General features: G+C 33.9%; 1 protein-coding gene across 3 annotated transcripts; it reads left to right on the forward strand.

The window, feature by feature from the left end:
- Positions 1 to 4,142: 4,142 nt before the first annotated feature.
- On the forward strand, positions 4,143 to 10,427 carry LOC103495078 (uncharacterized). 3 transcript variants are annotated; one of them, XM_008456529.3, is made up of 5 exons: positions 4,143 to 4,311; positions 4,387 to 4,525; positions 4,598 to 4,679; positions 4,761 to 4,877; positions 10,093 to 10,427. In XM_008456529.3, exons 2-5 carry the CDS (start codon positions 4,407 to 4,409, stop codon positions 10,141 to 10,143), a joined length of 369 nt encoding a protein of 122 aa, XP_008454751.1. In that variant the 5' UTR covers positions 4,143 to 4,311; positions 4,387 to 4,406; the 3' UTR covers positions 10,144 to 10,427. The 3 variants fall into 3 exon arrangements, with proteins under 3 accessions (XP_008454751.1, XP_008454752.1, XP_050946447.1); XM_008456530.3 differs by lacking the exon at positions 10,093 to 10,427 and adding an exon at positions 8,580 to 9,307; XM_051090490.1 differs by lacking the exon at positions 10,093 to 10,427 and adding an exon at positions 8,767 to 9,307.
- Positions 10,428 to 16,123: the final 5,696 nt, after the last annotated feature.

Raw genomic sequence — 16,123 nt, forward strand, 5'->3', positions numbered from 1 at the left:
AGGTTTTATTCGAGAAGCAACCGAGAAGCTTGTAGTAGTTGGTGAGCTTAAGCTAAAGGGTAGGAGTTACGGCTTGAGGTTTGTATCCAAGTAAGTTCAAGCTTCCTCTTCTTTGTTTAAGCAACTCTAGAGTAAGTTTACTAGATTTTGATGTTGATTTGGACTTTAATCTTTTCAGAAGCTAGGGCAAACTTGTTAGAGGTGGTTTTAAGTAAGCTAAGGCTACCAAGGTCTGAAGGAGATCAAGGTTAGTCGAAAAAGAGCTCTGTTGAGTAGGAAAAGGAAAGGTGAAGAAGCTGAGGAAGTTTCGTTGGTTGGAAACTAAAGTTGACTTGAGTTTTTTTGTTATTCTTAGGTCAAGAAGAAATAGGGTGAATCTATAGATCGAGGACTACTCGAAACTTGTGAATGAAAAAAGGAATTTAAAATGAATTTCTAAGCTTGATTTAAGAATTTTTATTTTAAAGCATGCTTTAAATTTAAGTATTCAAGTATACTAGATTTATGATTTATTTACAAAACATCAGTTTTAAGTTTAGGAATGAGTTCATGAGAAACATGTTTGAGCTGATTTTCTAAAGCATTCAATTTGAGAAATTTCTTTAAACATGAGATTTACAAATATGAATTTAAATGTTGAGTTTTGAAAGTATTTGAACAAAGAAATTATTTAAGCAAAACTAGATTTGAGACTTGCTTGATGCAAGAGATTTACATGAGCATTCTAACTTAAATGAGTGAAAGTTATAGCATGAGATTTTTTCAATATGTTTCAGTCTATACCTAGATGTCAGAGTTAATAGCAATCCTACATGGAAGATTGTCCTGTGTACAGAGGTCAAGTGACGAGGGTATACAGTAAATGCCTAGAGTTTCCATCACATAGATTATGTAAGAGGGAGGACCTCTATGAACGCCTAGATTTCCATCCCATGATAGCTATAATGAGATAAGGGGCTACAAACACCTAGAGTTTTGTCTCGTAGATACATGAAATTCAAGGTATAGCAAGAAAGGAAAGAGAAAAGTTTCAAGTTAAGTTTGAGAAAAGAACTACTTTGATAAGTTTACTTAGCGCTCATAGTTTTCAAGAAACATGTTTGTTTTTAACTGTCGTCACTCACGAGGCTTTATAGCTCACCCATCACTGTTTTATTTTCTTTATAGTGTTCATCTCATTCATGCATTTTAGAAATTGTAATTAAGTTAGTAAGATAGTTAAACATTTTGTCTGTAATCTTTTGTCTGTAATAGACTAGTAAGGGTTTGAGTTTTATTAGAAAATAGTGTTGTTGAGACTTTGAGATTTTCCATGTCTATTTAAGACTTCGTTTAAATAGATTATCTATGGGTTAGATGAATCTAAGGTTGATTTATGAAGTTTTTCACATGTTTTTCACTTTCGCAATGTGTGTATCTAAAAGGGACAGATAGAATTTCAAGACAAACAGGGTCGATAGGTATCATTAGAAGAAAAACGATGTCGGTCGACTTCATGCCGCTGTCTGTTGGGTCTAGAATAGCCAAACTATTTCATGTATAATTTATTTATCATAGCATACATGTATTCATTTTCTTTATATTTTTATGCAGATTATGAAATTAGGCTTCAGTAGAAGAACAATTCAACAAAAGCTAGCTAAAATGGAGCTCAAACGAAGAAAACGAGTAATTTGAAGATCAAGGACAAAATGGTAAATAACTAAAAGATTCGAATTTTCACACACTTAAACAACCTCAAGGTTGCAAGTTCAAAACTCACACGCATGCAATTTTCTTCTACATTTTTTAGTTCAACGTTTGTGGTTCAAATCGCAGCACCTGCAAAATTAAAACTTGAATCCCTCTTGAGCCAATGAGAGGGTGAGATCCTTTGTTCAAGATTTGGATTCAGTTCTTAAGGGAATACCTATCTACTAACCATAAAGCGGGTAAGAGTGAACTCCACCTTGAACCCTATATTCTTAGCCATCCACCCAGTCTGGCCCTAAAATAGGAGGCTTATTGAGGCAGCACTGTTGAGCTGCCCTTACCTATGTAGATCTAAGTATAATTTCATTTGAAGAGATGTTCATAGTGAGTTTAGGATTAAGATTAAGTTACCAAGATCATCAATAAGTTAAAACAGTCAATTTATATAGACAACAATGTTATAACTTAAAAAGTGACTATTTCAAGGTTCCGATCTTATTTAAACTCTTTACACAAAATGATCCCACTTCCATGTCTCTACATGAACGATATAGGATCACATTATTCGTACTAACTACAAAGCGGGCCGCATCCATAGTGTTCCCAAAATAAGGTGTCTAATCTTATTCACACTATAGACCATTTGAGCTATATATTCAAACTTGATCTATATTTATGTCTCTACATAAAGTTAAAGTCTACACTACAAAGCCTCCGGATATTAGTTTATTGGATTCAAGCTTATAGTATTCTATTTTCATTACTAAGTCCTCAATAACTACTTTATTAAATAGAATATAAATTTAAACTATAAACTACAAACTTTAGGACATAAATTCCAACATAGATTGGGTACAAGATCGTTTAGGACATAAATTCCAACATAGATTGGGTACAAGATCGTTTAGACTAGGGTACAAGGGTACAAGATCGTTTAGATTTGATACAAGATCATTTAGACGAGGTACAAGATCGTTTAAGGTACAAGATCGTTTAAACTCGATACTATGATACAATATCGTTTAGACTGAATACGAGATAGTTTAGACTAAGTACAAAATCGCTTTTTACGCATGTGTGTGACCAATTAATTGCAAGGTATTTTTACTATTCAACGTTGTGGCCTTTTTCTTTTTTCAAAATTATTCTATACTGTGTAAATATTTTCGCGCTTTCTTCTATTTTTTAAAAATCCCTTAAAATAAATATTAATTAAATCATATTTAAATGAATATTTTTCACATAAGTTATAGTTTTAATTTAATTAAATAGAACTAAACTAAAGTTTATTTACATAAATGTAACAAAACCCAAAAATATTTGTGGCTTGTGTAACAAAAAATTAAAGCCCATGAAGCCATAATTGTTTTTCATGAATTCTAGATTTGCCCCTTGTGGTTTTGAATATTACGGGACAATTCTTCATTTCTTTTCTTTTTCTTCTTTTTTTCCTATTTATTCTTCTCCTCTTCATATTATTACTACTCATTTTTCATATTTTCACTTCTTCTGGTTCGTAATTTCATCTTTTTCTCTTCCAAAATTTCTTATTTCTTCTTCATCTCTCATTTTTTTTTTCTTTTTGGTATAAGATCTTAACGATATTGGTACAAGATTTAAACAATCAGTTGTCTATTCCGGATAGACAAAGATAGACCACTATCAATAATAGATCATTCAAATTTGGTACAAGATCATTTAAACTATGTACAAGATCGTTTAGAAGTACAAGATCGTTTTAACTGGGTAAAGGGTACAAGATCGTTTAGACTGGGCACAAGATCGTTTAGACTAGGTGCAAGATTTGGTACAAAATCATTTTTTCACGAGTGTATGACCGATTAATCGCGGGGTATTTTTGTTATTTCACGTTGTGGGCTTGTAGGTTTTTTCACTTTTCAAAATTGTTCTATAGGATGTAAATATTTTCGCGTTTTATTTTATTTTTTGAAAAAAAAACCCTTAAACTAAACTATTAACTAATTTTCCAATTAATTAGTTGTGTCTTTTAAGAAAATATAACAAATCATCAAAATATTTAAGCTGTATAGAACAATTTTGAAAACGAAAAAAGCTCACAAGCCCATGATGGAAAATACCAAAAATATCTCAGTCAACGTGCGATTAATCGATCACACGTGCGTATGTAATTCATTTTTTAAACAATCGTGATAGGCGATCATGTAGAAAAGAATACACGATCGTCTAGGAAATGATACATGGTTGTTCGAATCATGTTTGCAACGTTTGTTCATGGTTATGTCAAGTAAGTTCTAAGAGGTTGAATTAGTAGGCGATTAGAATAGGATTATGCAATAAAAAGTACTTCATACATATGGGTTATTGATTCAAAATGATAAAAAAGTAGTACAAGTTTTTTTATGGCTTACGGTTTCCTAGGTAAGCCGTAAAAATATGTATATGTATTGAACCCAGATTTTAAACTTACCTAATCTAACTCATGGATTGGATAGTACAAATTATCCCTTTGGACCCTAATTGTTCTTCAATTTTCACTTGCTCTCAGTTTACAGCTCTAGTCTCTTCGATCTTCATTTCACCCTTCCCCAAAATTCTCTCCCTCTAACAACGCAACCTTCAATCGCAGCCTGCTTCTAGGTTTGTTCGCGATTCATTTTCGTGAGCGTGTAATGGCGATTCGATGTTTATAACCCTTGTTTTGTTCATTACTAGGAGCCTTCATTCGTGCAAATATGCGGTTGTATTACGGAGCCAAAGAGATTCTAAAGATTCAAAAATTTCGAAGAATTGTGTCCTATACTGGATTCTATCTTTTCGCATCTGTTTTGAGTTACGCTTATGCAAGCAATACGTGAGTTTAGCCATTGCCATGAAAGTTCTCCTCACTTTTAGTTTTATTCTAATTTTTGTTCTGGTATTGTAGAACTAGAGCTGGGTATTCACGAGGGGATCAATTTTATGCTTCTTACTCTGCTGGTACAGAGCTCTTGACAGACACTTCAAAGGTTTTGGCATTCTTTGATTTTGGTTCACTGTTTTTGAAGTTCTATGGCTCTTGGTACTAATTTTCATTTTAATTGCTGTAGTTGTATAAAGCTGCTCTTGGTAATTGCTTTGAATTAGAGGAATGGGGTCCAATTGAATTTTGCATCATGGCAAAACATTTTGAGCGTCAAGGAAAATCGCCTTATGCATATCACTCTGTAAGTTTGTCCTTGGTTGGTCTCTTTTTAGTGTGGGGCATAATTTGATTACATCTGAGTATTGAACTTTAATGTATTCTATTGATTTCTAGTCTGATCTTGTGTTCAATTTTGTGATATTACTATGGGAGATAAGGAAAAAATTCGTACAGAGGTTGCTGTGTAGCTACTTAAAAATCTGAAATTTGTTGCTGTATCAAGAGTTCAACAATGATGTTAAGATGAAAAGGGACCCTTTTCTAAAGTCCTTATGGCTTTGAAATGAGGGAAGCATGGAGAGCATGATAATATCTAAGATTTGCAAAAAGAGCATTTCTTTAATTTTATTGAGTTTGTTTCGGAAGATGGGAGAAACATTAGGTTTTGGGAAGATAGTTGGTGTAGCCAACGACCCCTGCTACTGTGTATTATGATATTTATACGAACTCTGCTAAAAAAGAAGCAGCTCTTGCTTATTTTTGGAACTCCACAAGCCTATCTTAGGATTTAGGGTTGAGGAGAAACCTTTACGATAGAGAATTTGGTACTTTCATTGCTCTTGCTCTATCACTGATCTCTTGGGAGGTGACCGAAAATAGGGATAATTTGAAGTGGAAGATTGACAAATGGGAAAAGTTCTCTACTAGTTCATCTGGGTTTTGGAAACAAAATTCCCGATATTCAACGTTATTTGGAAGTTATAAATTCTTAAGAAAGTGAAGATTTTCCTATGGTCTCTTGCTTATAGAAGCCTGAATACTCACGAGAAGCTTCAAAGGAAGTTCCCATTGCGGTCTCTCTCTCTCTCCATGTGCTGTCTTTGTCTTAAAGAAAAGGAAACTTTGGATCATTTGTTTCTTCACTGTGAGATAGCTTCTAAAGGGTGGGAGATCCGTTTTAGTATTTTTGGGGTGGATAGCTATCTTCCAGAAAAGATTGATGATTGGATGATGGAAGGTCTGGATGGTAGAGGCTTTCATGCAGAGGAAAAATCTTGCGGAGATGTGCTAGTCATGCGCTTTCGTGGTGTATTTGGAAAGAAAGAAATAGTAGGATGGTTGAAGATTAGTATGCGTCTTATGATTCTTTTTGGGCTTTTGTTGAGAATACAGTCTGTTAGTGGTACACTATTTACGTCAAATTCTTTTGTAATTATAGCCTTCTTATGATTATTAATAATTGAAGTGCTCTCTTGTTTAGTTTTTTCTTTTCGGGGTTCCTCTACCCTGCCCTTAAGTTTCCTTTGGCTTTTTTGCTGGTTTTATGAATATATTTCCCTGATTCTAATTTTTTAAAAAAATCATACTATCTAAGTTTTGTTAACTGTAGCAAAAAGGTGAAAGAATTATAAAAGCGCAATTGTTTAGCTTGAGAAACTTTTCATTCAAGAAATGGAAAGAAACTAATGTCCAAAGTTACAAACTCCACAAGATAAAAGAAGGCAATAAAATTAAACAATCAATCACTCAAAATAAATTACTAAGGATATAGAATGCAGTAAAATTGAATCTAGGAAGCACTAACACTTCTAAGATGGCCAAGGGTCAGTGTCGAACACGTTACCAACACTGACATGCCCCCAGCTGGCGTGTCGATTTCTTTTTATGTTTTGATTTTGGACACGGCCTTGACACGATTGGAAAAAAAAAGCAAAGAGAAAACCCTTAGAAAAGCCCATTAGTTCAGCCCAATAATTATATGGTTAATTTTTTCTTTTCAAATCGTTTTCATGCATTTCTCTCCAACTCCACGCTCTCTCAATTTCTCCAAATCTCCCTGCCAACCCTCTCTGCCCTATCCCTCTTGCCGGTCGCCGCCAACCCTCCTGTCCAGTTTCCCTGTAGTTTGGATGCCAACTCTCTTACCAGTCGCTGGTTTCTTTCTGTTTCTCTCCTTTTATTTTCTTTTTCTATTTTTCATGCTTTGTTGCCGGACAATGGACAGTATGATATCAAATCAACTATCATATAATTTTTTTCCATTAAATCTTATTTGGTTATTTTATGTTTTTATTTTAAATTTAATATGGCAGAATCATCTTCAAGTCATATCGAAATTAATTTAAGAATGACTATCGAAGATGAAACAAAACTGCAATATGTACAAAAGATGAAAGATTGAGGGGTGGAGGAGGGAATTGTGTTTGGCAATGTAATTTTTGTCGAGAAAGGAGGAAATGTTCTTATACAAGAGTTAGGACACACCTAAAAATGGTCAAATTTGGGATTGGGGTATGTAAGGTCATCCCTAAAGATCTTGTTGACATGTAAAGATTGGAAGAGGAAGCCAAAGTTCGTGTTGCAAACAATGCTCCTGAGCAAGTTCCATTACCACTTTCACAACATATGCAAATTGAATCTCAATCTTTTAGATCAGGAAGCATGGGTAGCTATTCATATTCTTTTTAACCAATGGAACAAAAGAAAGGAAAGGAAATGTTAGTGCTCTTGAGAAGTCATTTAACTTGGCACTTCGTGATCAAATAGATTCGGGGATAGCTAAAATGTTTTATTCTTCAAGTTTGCCTTTTCATTTGGCTAGAAATCCACTTCATGTGAACATTTTTGCTTTGATTGCAAATAATTCTTTGTTAGGTTATTTACCTCTAGGGTATAATAAACTGAGAACAAGTCTACTTAAAAAAAAAAGGCAAATGTCGATAGATTGTTGCAATCTATTAAAACTACATGGTTTGTAAAGGGAGTAAGTAGAACGAGTCTTCTTAAAAAAGAAAAGGCAAATGTCAATAGATTGTTGCAATCTATTAAAACTACATGGTTTGTAAAGGGAGTAAGTATTATCAGCAATGGATGGAGTGATTGGTAGAGGAAGCCATTGATTAACTTTATGGCAGTTACAAGAGGACCAATGTCTTAAAGCTGTAGATTGCTCAAGTGAGACAAATGATAAATATTTCATAGCAAATCTGATGAAAGAAGTCATAAATGAGGTGGGGACAATGCTGCAAATTGTAAGGGTGTAGGACAAATTATTGAATCACAGTTTCCTAACATAGTTTTGACACGATGTCTAGTTCGTACCCTCGATCTAGCTTTGAAGAACATGTGTGCTGCAAGAAACATTGATAATAATTAACATGTATTTGCAGAGTGTAGCTGGATTTTTGAAATTTGTGATCATGTTTATCAGACACTTTGTCATGAACCACTCTATGAGACTAGCTATGTTCAATGAGTTCGTGTCTTTGAAGTTACTTGTAGTAGCAGAAATACTTTCTGCATCTACCATCATTATGCTTAGAAGATTTAAACTCATTAAGGGTGGTTTACAAACAATGGTTATCAATGATAAGTGGGATGCTACAGAGACGATATGGTGAAAGCAAGACGTGTAAAGGAGTTGGTGCTTGATGATGCTTGGTGATAAGGTTGATTATATTATTTCTTTCACTGGTCCTATTTATGATATGATCTGTGATACGGACAAACCTTGCCTCCATTTGGTATATGATATGTGATACACCATGATAAAAAAAAGTGAGAAATTGGCAATCTATAAACATGAAGGAAAGCTCATCGATGATCTTTCATCTTTTTATGACGTGGTGCATCAAATTTTGATTGATTGATGGAATAAAAATAACACCTCCATTGTTTGGCACATTCTCTAAATCCAAGGTACTATAAGTATCTTTGATCTTTATTTTATTTTTTCAATTCCTAAGCACACCCTAAGTTTGGTGTACTTTAAAATTTTATTTAGGTATTATAACTCACAATGGCTTCAAGAAGACAAGTCTTGAGTCCCACCACATCAAGGCAAGAGAGAGGATGAAGTATGCTAAGAAATATTTTAGTTTAGAGGATGAGCGCACAGAAGTGAACATTGAATTTGTCAATTTCTCTATAATGTCTGAACAGTTTGTTGATCATGAATCCTTGCATAATAGATATGATATGCCTTTGAAGAGTTGGTGGGCCATCCATGGTGGTTTTACTCCAACTTTACCGTCACTAGCTATGAAGTTACTTATTCAGCCTTCACCCTCATGTTGTGAGAGAATTTGGAGTACATATTCATTTGTGCACGACACCACAATGCGCAGAAGACTTGGTGTACATCCATAGCAATCTACGTCTTTTATCTAGAAAAACTCCTGAATATCTCTAAGGAGACAAAAATGTGGAACATTGTTAGGGATTTGTTTGATTCCTTTGAAGATAAGAGAATGCTTGACGTGGCTAGTTTATCTTTGGACGAACCAGAATTAAAAGTTATAGTTTTTATCGATGCTGGTGTTGAGGCTCAAGTTCAGGATTCTCTAGAGGACATTGGAGAAGAATGAAGACATGTTCTTGATTTTATTTTATAGTTTTGTAGTTTTTTACTTTTTGGCTTTTGTTGTGTTGAACAAACTATACTAAAATTTGTTATGTCATATGGCTCTAAACTTGTTATTTTGATGTTTTTAATTGGAATATTTCACCATATGTTTACATGTGTCACATATATTTAATCTTTTTACTAAATATTTAATGTGTTGCGTCCTACTTTTTTGAAAAATGGCGTGTCACGGTGTCGGTATCTGTTCTTCCTAGCAATCAATCTAACACTTCGTTTCTTTCTTGGTGATGGTATCTATTTCTTCTCTTGGTTATGAAAATTTCATGACTTCTTTTCCTCCGGTTTTCTTTGATACATAATTTTATATAAAACAATATTATTAAGTGCCTCCAAACTAGAAGTTCAGGATTTTTGCTCTTTCCCATTTGGTGTGTTTCTCAAGTTAAATATGCTAGTTTTGCACCTGGCAATAGACAAAACCTAGCGTTAATAATGATTTATGCCAAATAAGATTGAATATTTTCACACGAACACTTAAAAGAAAAAGAGCTAATGTATAAGGTGAACATATTTTGTTTTCTCGATATCAAAGGATATCTAATTTGTTCAACTGCTATTCTTGGTTGTGTTTGGTTGTAGTTGTTTTGTTTTGTTACTTTGTTTCATTGTAATTTGAGCGATAGGTTCTTTTCATTTTATGAATGAAAAGCTTTATTTGCTTTTCCAAAAAGCAAATAAACACATATCATTTTTTTTTCCTTATCAGAGACGGAGCATTTTCTATCCACATCCTCAATACATTTCCCCCCAACAATTCTAGGGTTGTATTTGTTGAAGTACTAAAACATTTTTTTGCGAGGCTATCTGAAAAGGGAAGTCTATACCCAGGCCATTGCAACTAAGTTGCCCATTTTTGTTTGAAATTTGGCAGCAATACATGGCACATCTTCTGTCTCATGGACAACTTGATGGAAGTGGGTAGGATAGCATCAAATCATCCAACACCCGAAGAGCTTGACCTTGTTTACTGGTATGAGCATTAGACTACTCACCACAATACTTATGAGTTCTAGGTTTCTAAATGACTGACCAAAGGATAGCTCAGTTAGTTATGTTACTAATAACCTCATTTATGATGGTCATAGGTTTAGATCTTCACCAGTTTATTTGAATTGTATTATTCTTTAAATATATGTACAGCGATTACTCGGGACTGTATGTTACCTTCTCTTATACTAGAATGTGCTATCGATATTAATTGACTGATGTCCACCTCTTCAATTATTCCTATTTTTTATTAATATAAATATTTTTCTGGGATTTATTTTATGTGTGTGTATAATGAATAATTTTCTTTTCTTCTCTTTTGTAGTTCCTAATTCTAGTTTTCTTCAAAGGAATAAGTAGATATATCTCAGTTATTACGAATTTAGTGTTTGAACTTCCATCTAGTCATGAACTTCTATAATTTTCCTTTAAGTAGAAGTTAAAACCATCCATTCATGGGGGATCTGTTGTTTTAGACTATCCCCTGTTTTTGAGCTATATAATTTTTGGTTGCTTCAGCAGTTTATGTTTTTAGGTGGGATTGGATGTTCATTTAGGGATGGTCCAAAACTTTTCAATTTACATATTGTTTTTATATATTCAATGATTCTGATACTAAAGATCAGTTTTAGTTTAGGATGCTTATATGCATCTATGAAAATGATTTATGACAAATATAATTTTCTAGGTGAATATGAAAGTATGGTTGCAATCAGGTACTAATAACTTATGTCTAATTCTTTTGAATTAGTTTTTAACATCATTAGAGACATCGCATCTGAAGCGAGGAATAACTTATAATAGTCTGTTTTGATAATTTGGGTTATTATAAAATGTGTTTTGGGTACAAACTATTATAACTTGGGTTTATCACTATTTATTTTAACATATATATTGTTCATGCAATACACATTTTCCTCAAATTGATTTTTTCAAATATTGTTAATTATGATATTCATTTACTAATTGTGACTTTTCGTTATTCTTTTTTTCTTTTTGTACGTATGTTTATGGTATATGAAATGAAAAAAAATTCTTAATTACAACGTGCATATAATAAATTAAGCTTTAATGTTGCTTTTGCATTAAATTTTTTTTACATGCATATATATTTTCAATCAAAAACAAAATCTTTATGTAAATTATTTTCTTTAATCTTCGTAATTACAACGTTCATTTCATAAATTTAGCTTAAATCGTTAATTTTCACTACTTTATTTTTTGTGTACATATGTAATGGAAAATATATAATTACAAATTGATATTATTATAATTTCTTACTTAGGATTCGATTAATTTTAGACACATTGCTATTTGTTACTTGGGTAATAAAGTGAGACAAAAGACATTTCCAATACGTATTTATCTGAATATAAATTCATTAATATACATAAGCTTTCTAGCAAAATATTTTACAAAAAATTAAGAAATAAAGACAAATACATAAAACCAAATGAACAAGCCAAAGATGGGAAAAAACGAATGAAAATCGACAATCATTCAAGCGTTCTCTTCTAGCAGCACGGTGTAGTTGTCCAATTTAACCGTGTCGGGTATCTCTAAGAACGCTTTCATGTCTTGAACATTGCACATTATTATCTGCATAAGGCACACCCTATCGTGGTTACTTAGTTTAGGGATTCTTTGCAACTGTTTCACGACTTCTACAAGCAAATCGTCCTCTACTTAATGTTGCATGTTCGACCAATTTGCAATGACCTTCAACTTGCCATTCGCAAATTCCATTGCATTGCGAATGATGTCAATGGTTTCAGCCGTATGACCTTCTCACTTCCTCTTGCTTCCGCTTGAAGCATTCCTACCTCACTTAAGCGACCAGGTCGTGTACCCATGATGTCGTCATGTGACTTGTCTAGTCCCTGACCATACACCATAGGGGTCTCCAAATCGTTCCCATCGTCAACGAGAAATCCCTCGTACCCTCCTAACACATTTGACCTCACATGGGCGAATGTCTCTGACTCTCTACGTGTGCTCCTGTAGCATGATCTTTCCAAATACGTAGGACAAGTCGTAATGGGGAAAGGATTTCTTAGGAAGCCCTTAGCAGTAGGATGACCCTGTGCAAATGTTTCAACAAATTAACAATTTTTTATTACGATTATAAACGAATAACGGTTGATAGAATGAAAAGCGTACCTTCACCCAATTGTCAAACAATTCCTTCTTAGCGATGATGCACTTGAATTCATCGTTCCAACCAAACCCATTGCATGATGGGCCGCACTTTCTGCTATGGCCTGGAACATTTTCTTTAAGGTTTTTATCCAACAGTCAATTATTGGGAACCCTGGATGTTACATCCTGGCATCTACTCTGCCATCATTCTTTGTACTTGTGCCAGGTACCTAGGTCAAAAGGTATCGTCATTTGACTTCCAGCCACCAGCGAAGACCAACTCCACCAAGCACTCGACCAGGTTGGACTCTTCCTCTTTCGTTCAGATGTGTTTAGGGGCCCAAGAAGAACTTGTCATACTAGTAAATATACGTAAACAGGTTAATAAAGTGAGTTACACAAGGCAGAAATTATGAACAACACATTGTGCTTCAAGTGATTTGTCAATAATTCCTTGATGTCGTAGGTACACACATACATTCACAAAAAAATTAAAACGTATAACAAAATCAAGTACAAGTGTCCATCATTAACAAACTACGTAAAATGGTACTACTGATTACGTAAGGGTACTACTGATTACGTAACTCTCATCGAATCACCCTCATCGTAATCTTCCACCATATCGATGTTCGTCTTCTCTCTATTGATGAGGTTGTGCGTGCGATATTGGACTTGGATTAGGTAGTGTGACTTTCCTCGAAGGATTGCCAACGACCCTTAAACAGATCGAATATTCTTTCAATCATATTTCGTGCAGAAGAATGTTTCAGGTTGAACCCTCGCTTGTTGTAGGTGCATTACCGCACCACACTACTCTTGTAGGTCGTATCTTTGTCCTCTGTATGGAGCCAAGAAACCCTCAACGTTGAGGTACCAAACATCGCATAGGTAGTAATTTCCTGTTAGAAGATTGAATGATTCAAATGCTGTAATTGCAGAAATTAAAAATATACTTGCGAGGGAGGATGTGTACGTAGTTACCATTTGGAATCTGCAGTTCATTAGGTCTTAAAATAGCGTCTCTAAGGATGCGCGAGTCGGATATGGATCCTTCTCAGCCAGCTATGACAAACACAAAATCACCTTTCGTATAACATACACCCAGAACGTTTGTGGCAACTTCGCCCTTCCGTGTCCTATCTTGGACAATCAGTTGCGAGCACGTTCATCTTTATGTATGTTTCATCTAATGCACCAAGGCAATTTTGCATTGTAGCAAAACCGTGAATATGCAGATAGCAAATGGTACATGTCCAAGTACCAACTATAGATAAAACATCTTACCTCAAACCACTTCCATAGGGGATCTGTGCATGCGTTCGTTACTGGTTGCGGTTTTTTCAACAACTCGTCATGTAGGCGTAGCACTGTCAACAATGGTATGTTAAAATAGCACAAATTGTCTCACCAGATCGCATGAACTCTCTTTGAATGACTCACTTCTTCACGTCGCATGTCAGTACGTGCAAGACCATGACGACCATCTCCTCGACATTGACGATTACCATAGACGCTAATGCAACAATAGTCCTAAGTAGGAGGCATAAAATGGCAAAACATCTTCTGTCGATTCTTATACTTTGACGACAAACTAGGTCAGACTCATGGATTAGATAGAGGTACTCAAACTACCTAATTCTTTTGCCTAGTGTCGAAGGGTGTATGTGTTGTTCTTTATTAACAACTCCAACATCATTAGTGACTGATATTGAAGGTTGTAAACATGGTAAGTAAGGATGCAATGTCTTGTTGATCCATTGTAAGATCAAGACCAATACTCTTTTCAAGTAAATGCTTCTTTAAGTGATACAATTTTGATAATTAGTTTGAGAAAAAAGAAGGATAACTTTCTTAATTTTGAAACATGAAACAATCGACGGCTATACACCTAACCTAACACGAGTGTTTTCAAACATCTATATCAGTGTTGAAACAGAAAACCACACTTTTATAAATAAAAAAAAAATGATCATCCTAATAACAAACCCTACTACGACATAGTGTAAAGTTTAAACATTACATGAGATTGTATTTAGCAATTTTAAGAAGAATAAAATTATATATGAAAAAAGTGTATAAATAAAATTTTAACTTGTGTAGTATGTTTTGGGAGTAAATGTGGTAAGAATGTGTCTCGTTATGTCCTATATTTTGAAAAAGATATTATTGTCTCCGCAACGTCCTATTTTGCTCTCCTATTTCTCACTTTCGTAAGCAATTTCTTTTGAATTTTCAAATCAAACATTTGACACATTTTTATATGTTCAAATGTAAAACCAAATTAAATAAAAATGGTCAATTTAAATTTTGGAAAAATTTGACACACTTAATTGTTAATAATTTTGAAAGTTTCATTTTTCCTAATTATCCTTTCTAACCAATCATAATCCTAATTCATTTTTCCTTAAGCCCTAAATTTACCCTCAAATGTTAATCCTAAACCAATTCGTGAATATTGTGCAACAAGATCATATGCAATGGAAAATTTACTATATACAATGCATATCTATGTTTAAATGCGTTACCTTAAGTTAATTATGTGTAGTTATACCTAAATGACACTTTGAAAATAAATTTGGAGTTTCAATTTTGTAAAGTCTATGTCGAAGAAATAATGCATTGTAGCATACAATTTTTGCAAAAAAAAGGAGACCAATATATTCATAAAAAATATATATACAAAGCCCACAATAATTGTTCGATAAAATTTAAATCGTTTGTGAAGAAATGACTACATAGTAAGTTAAAACCCATACAACTTAGGAAATGGAAAGTGCAATATGGGGGTGGCAGCCATATTACCTCACACGATTAAGTACTGGAAGTTTCTTCCTGAAAATATGAAGAACCAAAAAAATAGAAGTTCGTTCATGCATTCGAACTTTGATTTCATTTTCATGTATGAGAAAATTTGTGTAAAGCAAAAAAGCAACAAACGATGTGGACAACTTCAAATATTTTTCTAAGAATGGAATTCACGGAAAGCAGTGAAAAATTACATGAAAATGAAGAATTTCACTTCAAAGATGCATTTGAATGGAAGGACTAACAAACATAATTAAAAGGGTACATCAACAATCAACATACTAAGCATACAATTTTATTTTGCAAAAACATGTCACTGAAAGCAGTGAGAAAGAAGAATGAGAACATTTTTTTTATGTCCCTTAAATGGAGGCAGTAGCAAACAATTCACATCAACATGGATAGCATGAAGTACTATTTTGTGAAGATGAACATCACGGAAAGAAGAAGCAAGTAACAAACAACACGGTTTGAGGATTGAATTTCGTTCTAAACAATGGAATGAGGTGCAAACTGTAGGAAACTTAATAGAGGACAGCAAGCAATACAAATCAGTGAAGCAAACAAGTGAAGATGTATGTGCAAAAGAACACGTGAGGATGCAATGGAATGTGGCACCAGGCAACATACTTATAATACAGGGATGGTAGCATTTAATGATCCACAGCAGGTGAAGATTATGAGCAGTACACAACTAGGAAATCCCAGGAAATAATGGATTCAACATGAACAGTACAACCCATGTCAAAGAGGGAAAAGACAGTCAAAGGTGGTACATCAGAGGTAAGCTTAGGTATGAACAGATCAGACTAGTAGGCAGCAACAAAGCTAAGATTAGTGTATGATAAAAAAAATGTGATCAAATAAGCAAATGGACTAGAAAGTAGAATTGGCCAGATTTACAGAGTTCTGCGGCCATCAACAGAGGGCACAAGAATGTGAAAAAAAAAATTATGCATAGATAAGCA

Source organism: Cucumis melo, chromosome 10 (genome assembly GCF_025177605.1).
Source record: "Cucumis melo cultivar AY chromosome 10, USDA_Cmelo_AY_1.0, whole genome shotgun sequence".
NCBI classification, from domain to species: domain Eukaryota; kingdom Viridiplantae; phylum Streptophyta; class Magnoliopsida; order Cucurbitales; family Cucurbitaceae; genus Cucumis; species Cucumis melo.

Bases quoted from the DNA above. Each gene is read 5' to 3' on its own strand.
- LOC103495078 (XM_008456529.3), top strand. From the start codon at position 4,407: ATGCGGTTGTATTACGGAGCCAAAGAGATTCTAAAGATTCAAAAATTT. The intron at 4,526-4,597 runs GTGAGTTTAGCC...CTGGTATTGTAG, and splicing joins TACGCTTATGCAAGCAATAC to AACTAGAGCTGGGTATTCAC. The intron at 4,680-4,760 runs GTTTTGGCATTC...TAATTGCTGTAG, and splicing joins TCTTGACAGACACTTCAAAG to TTGTATAAAGCTGCTCTTGG.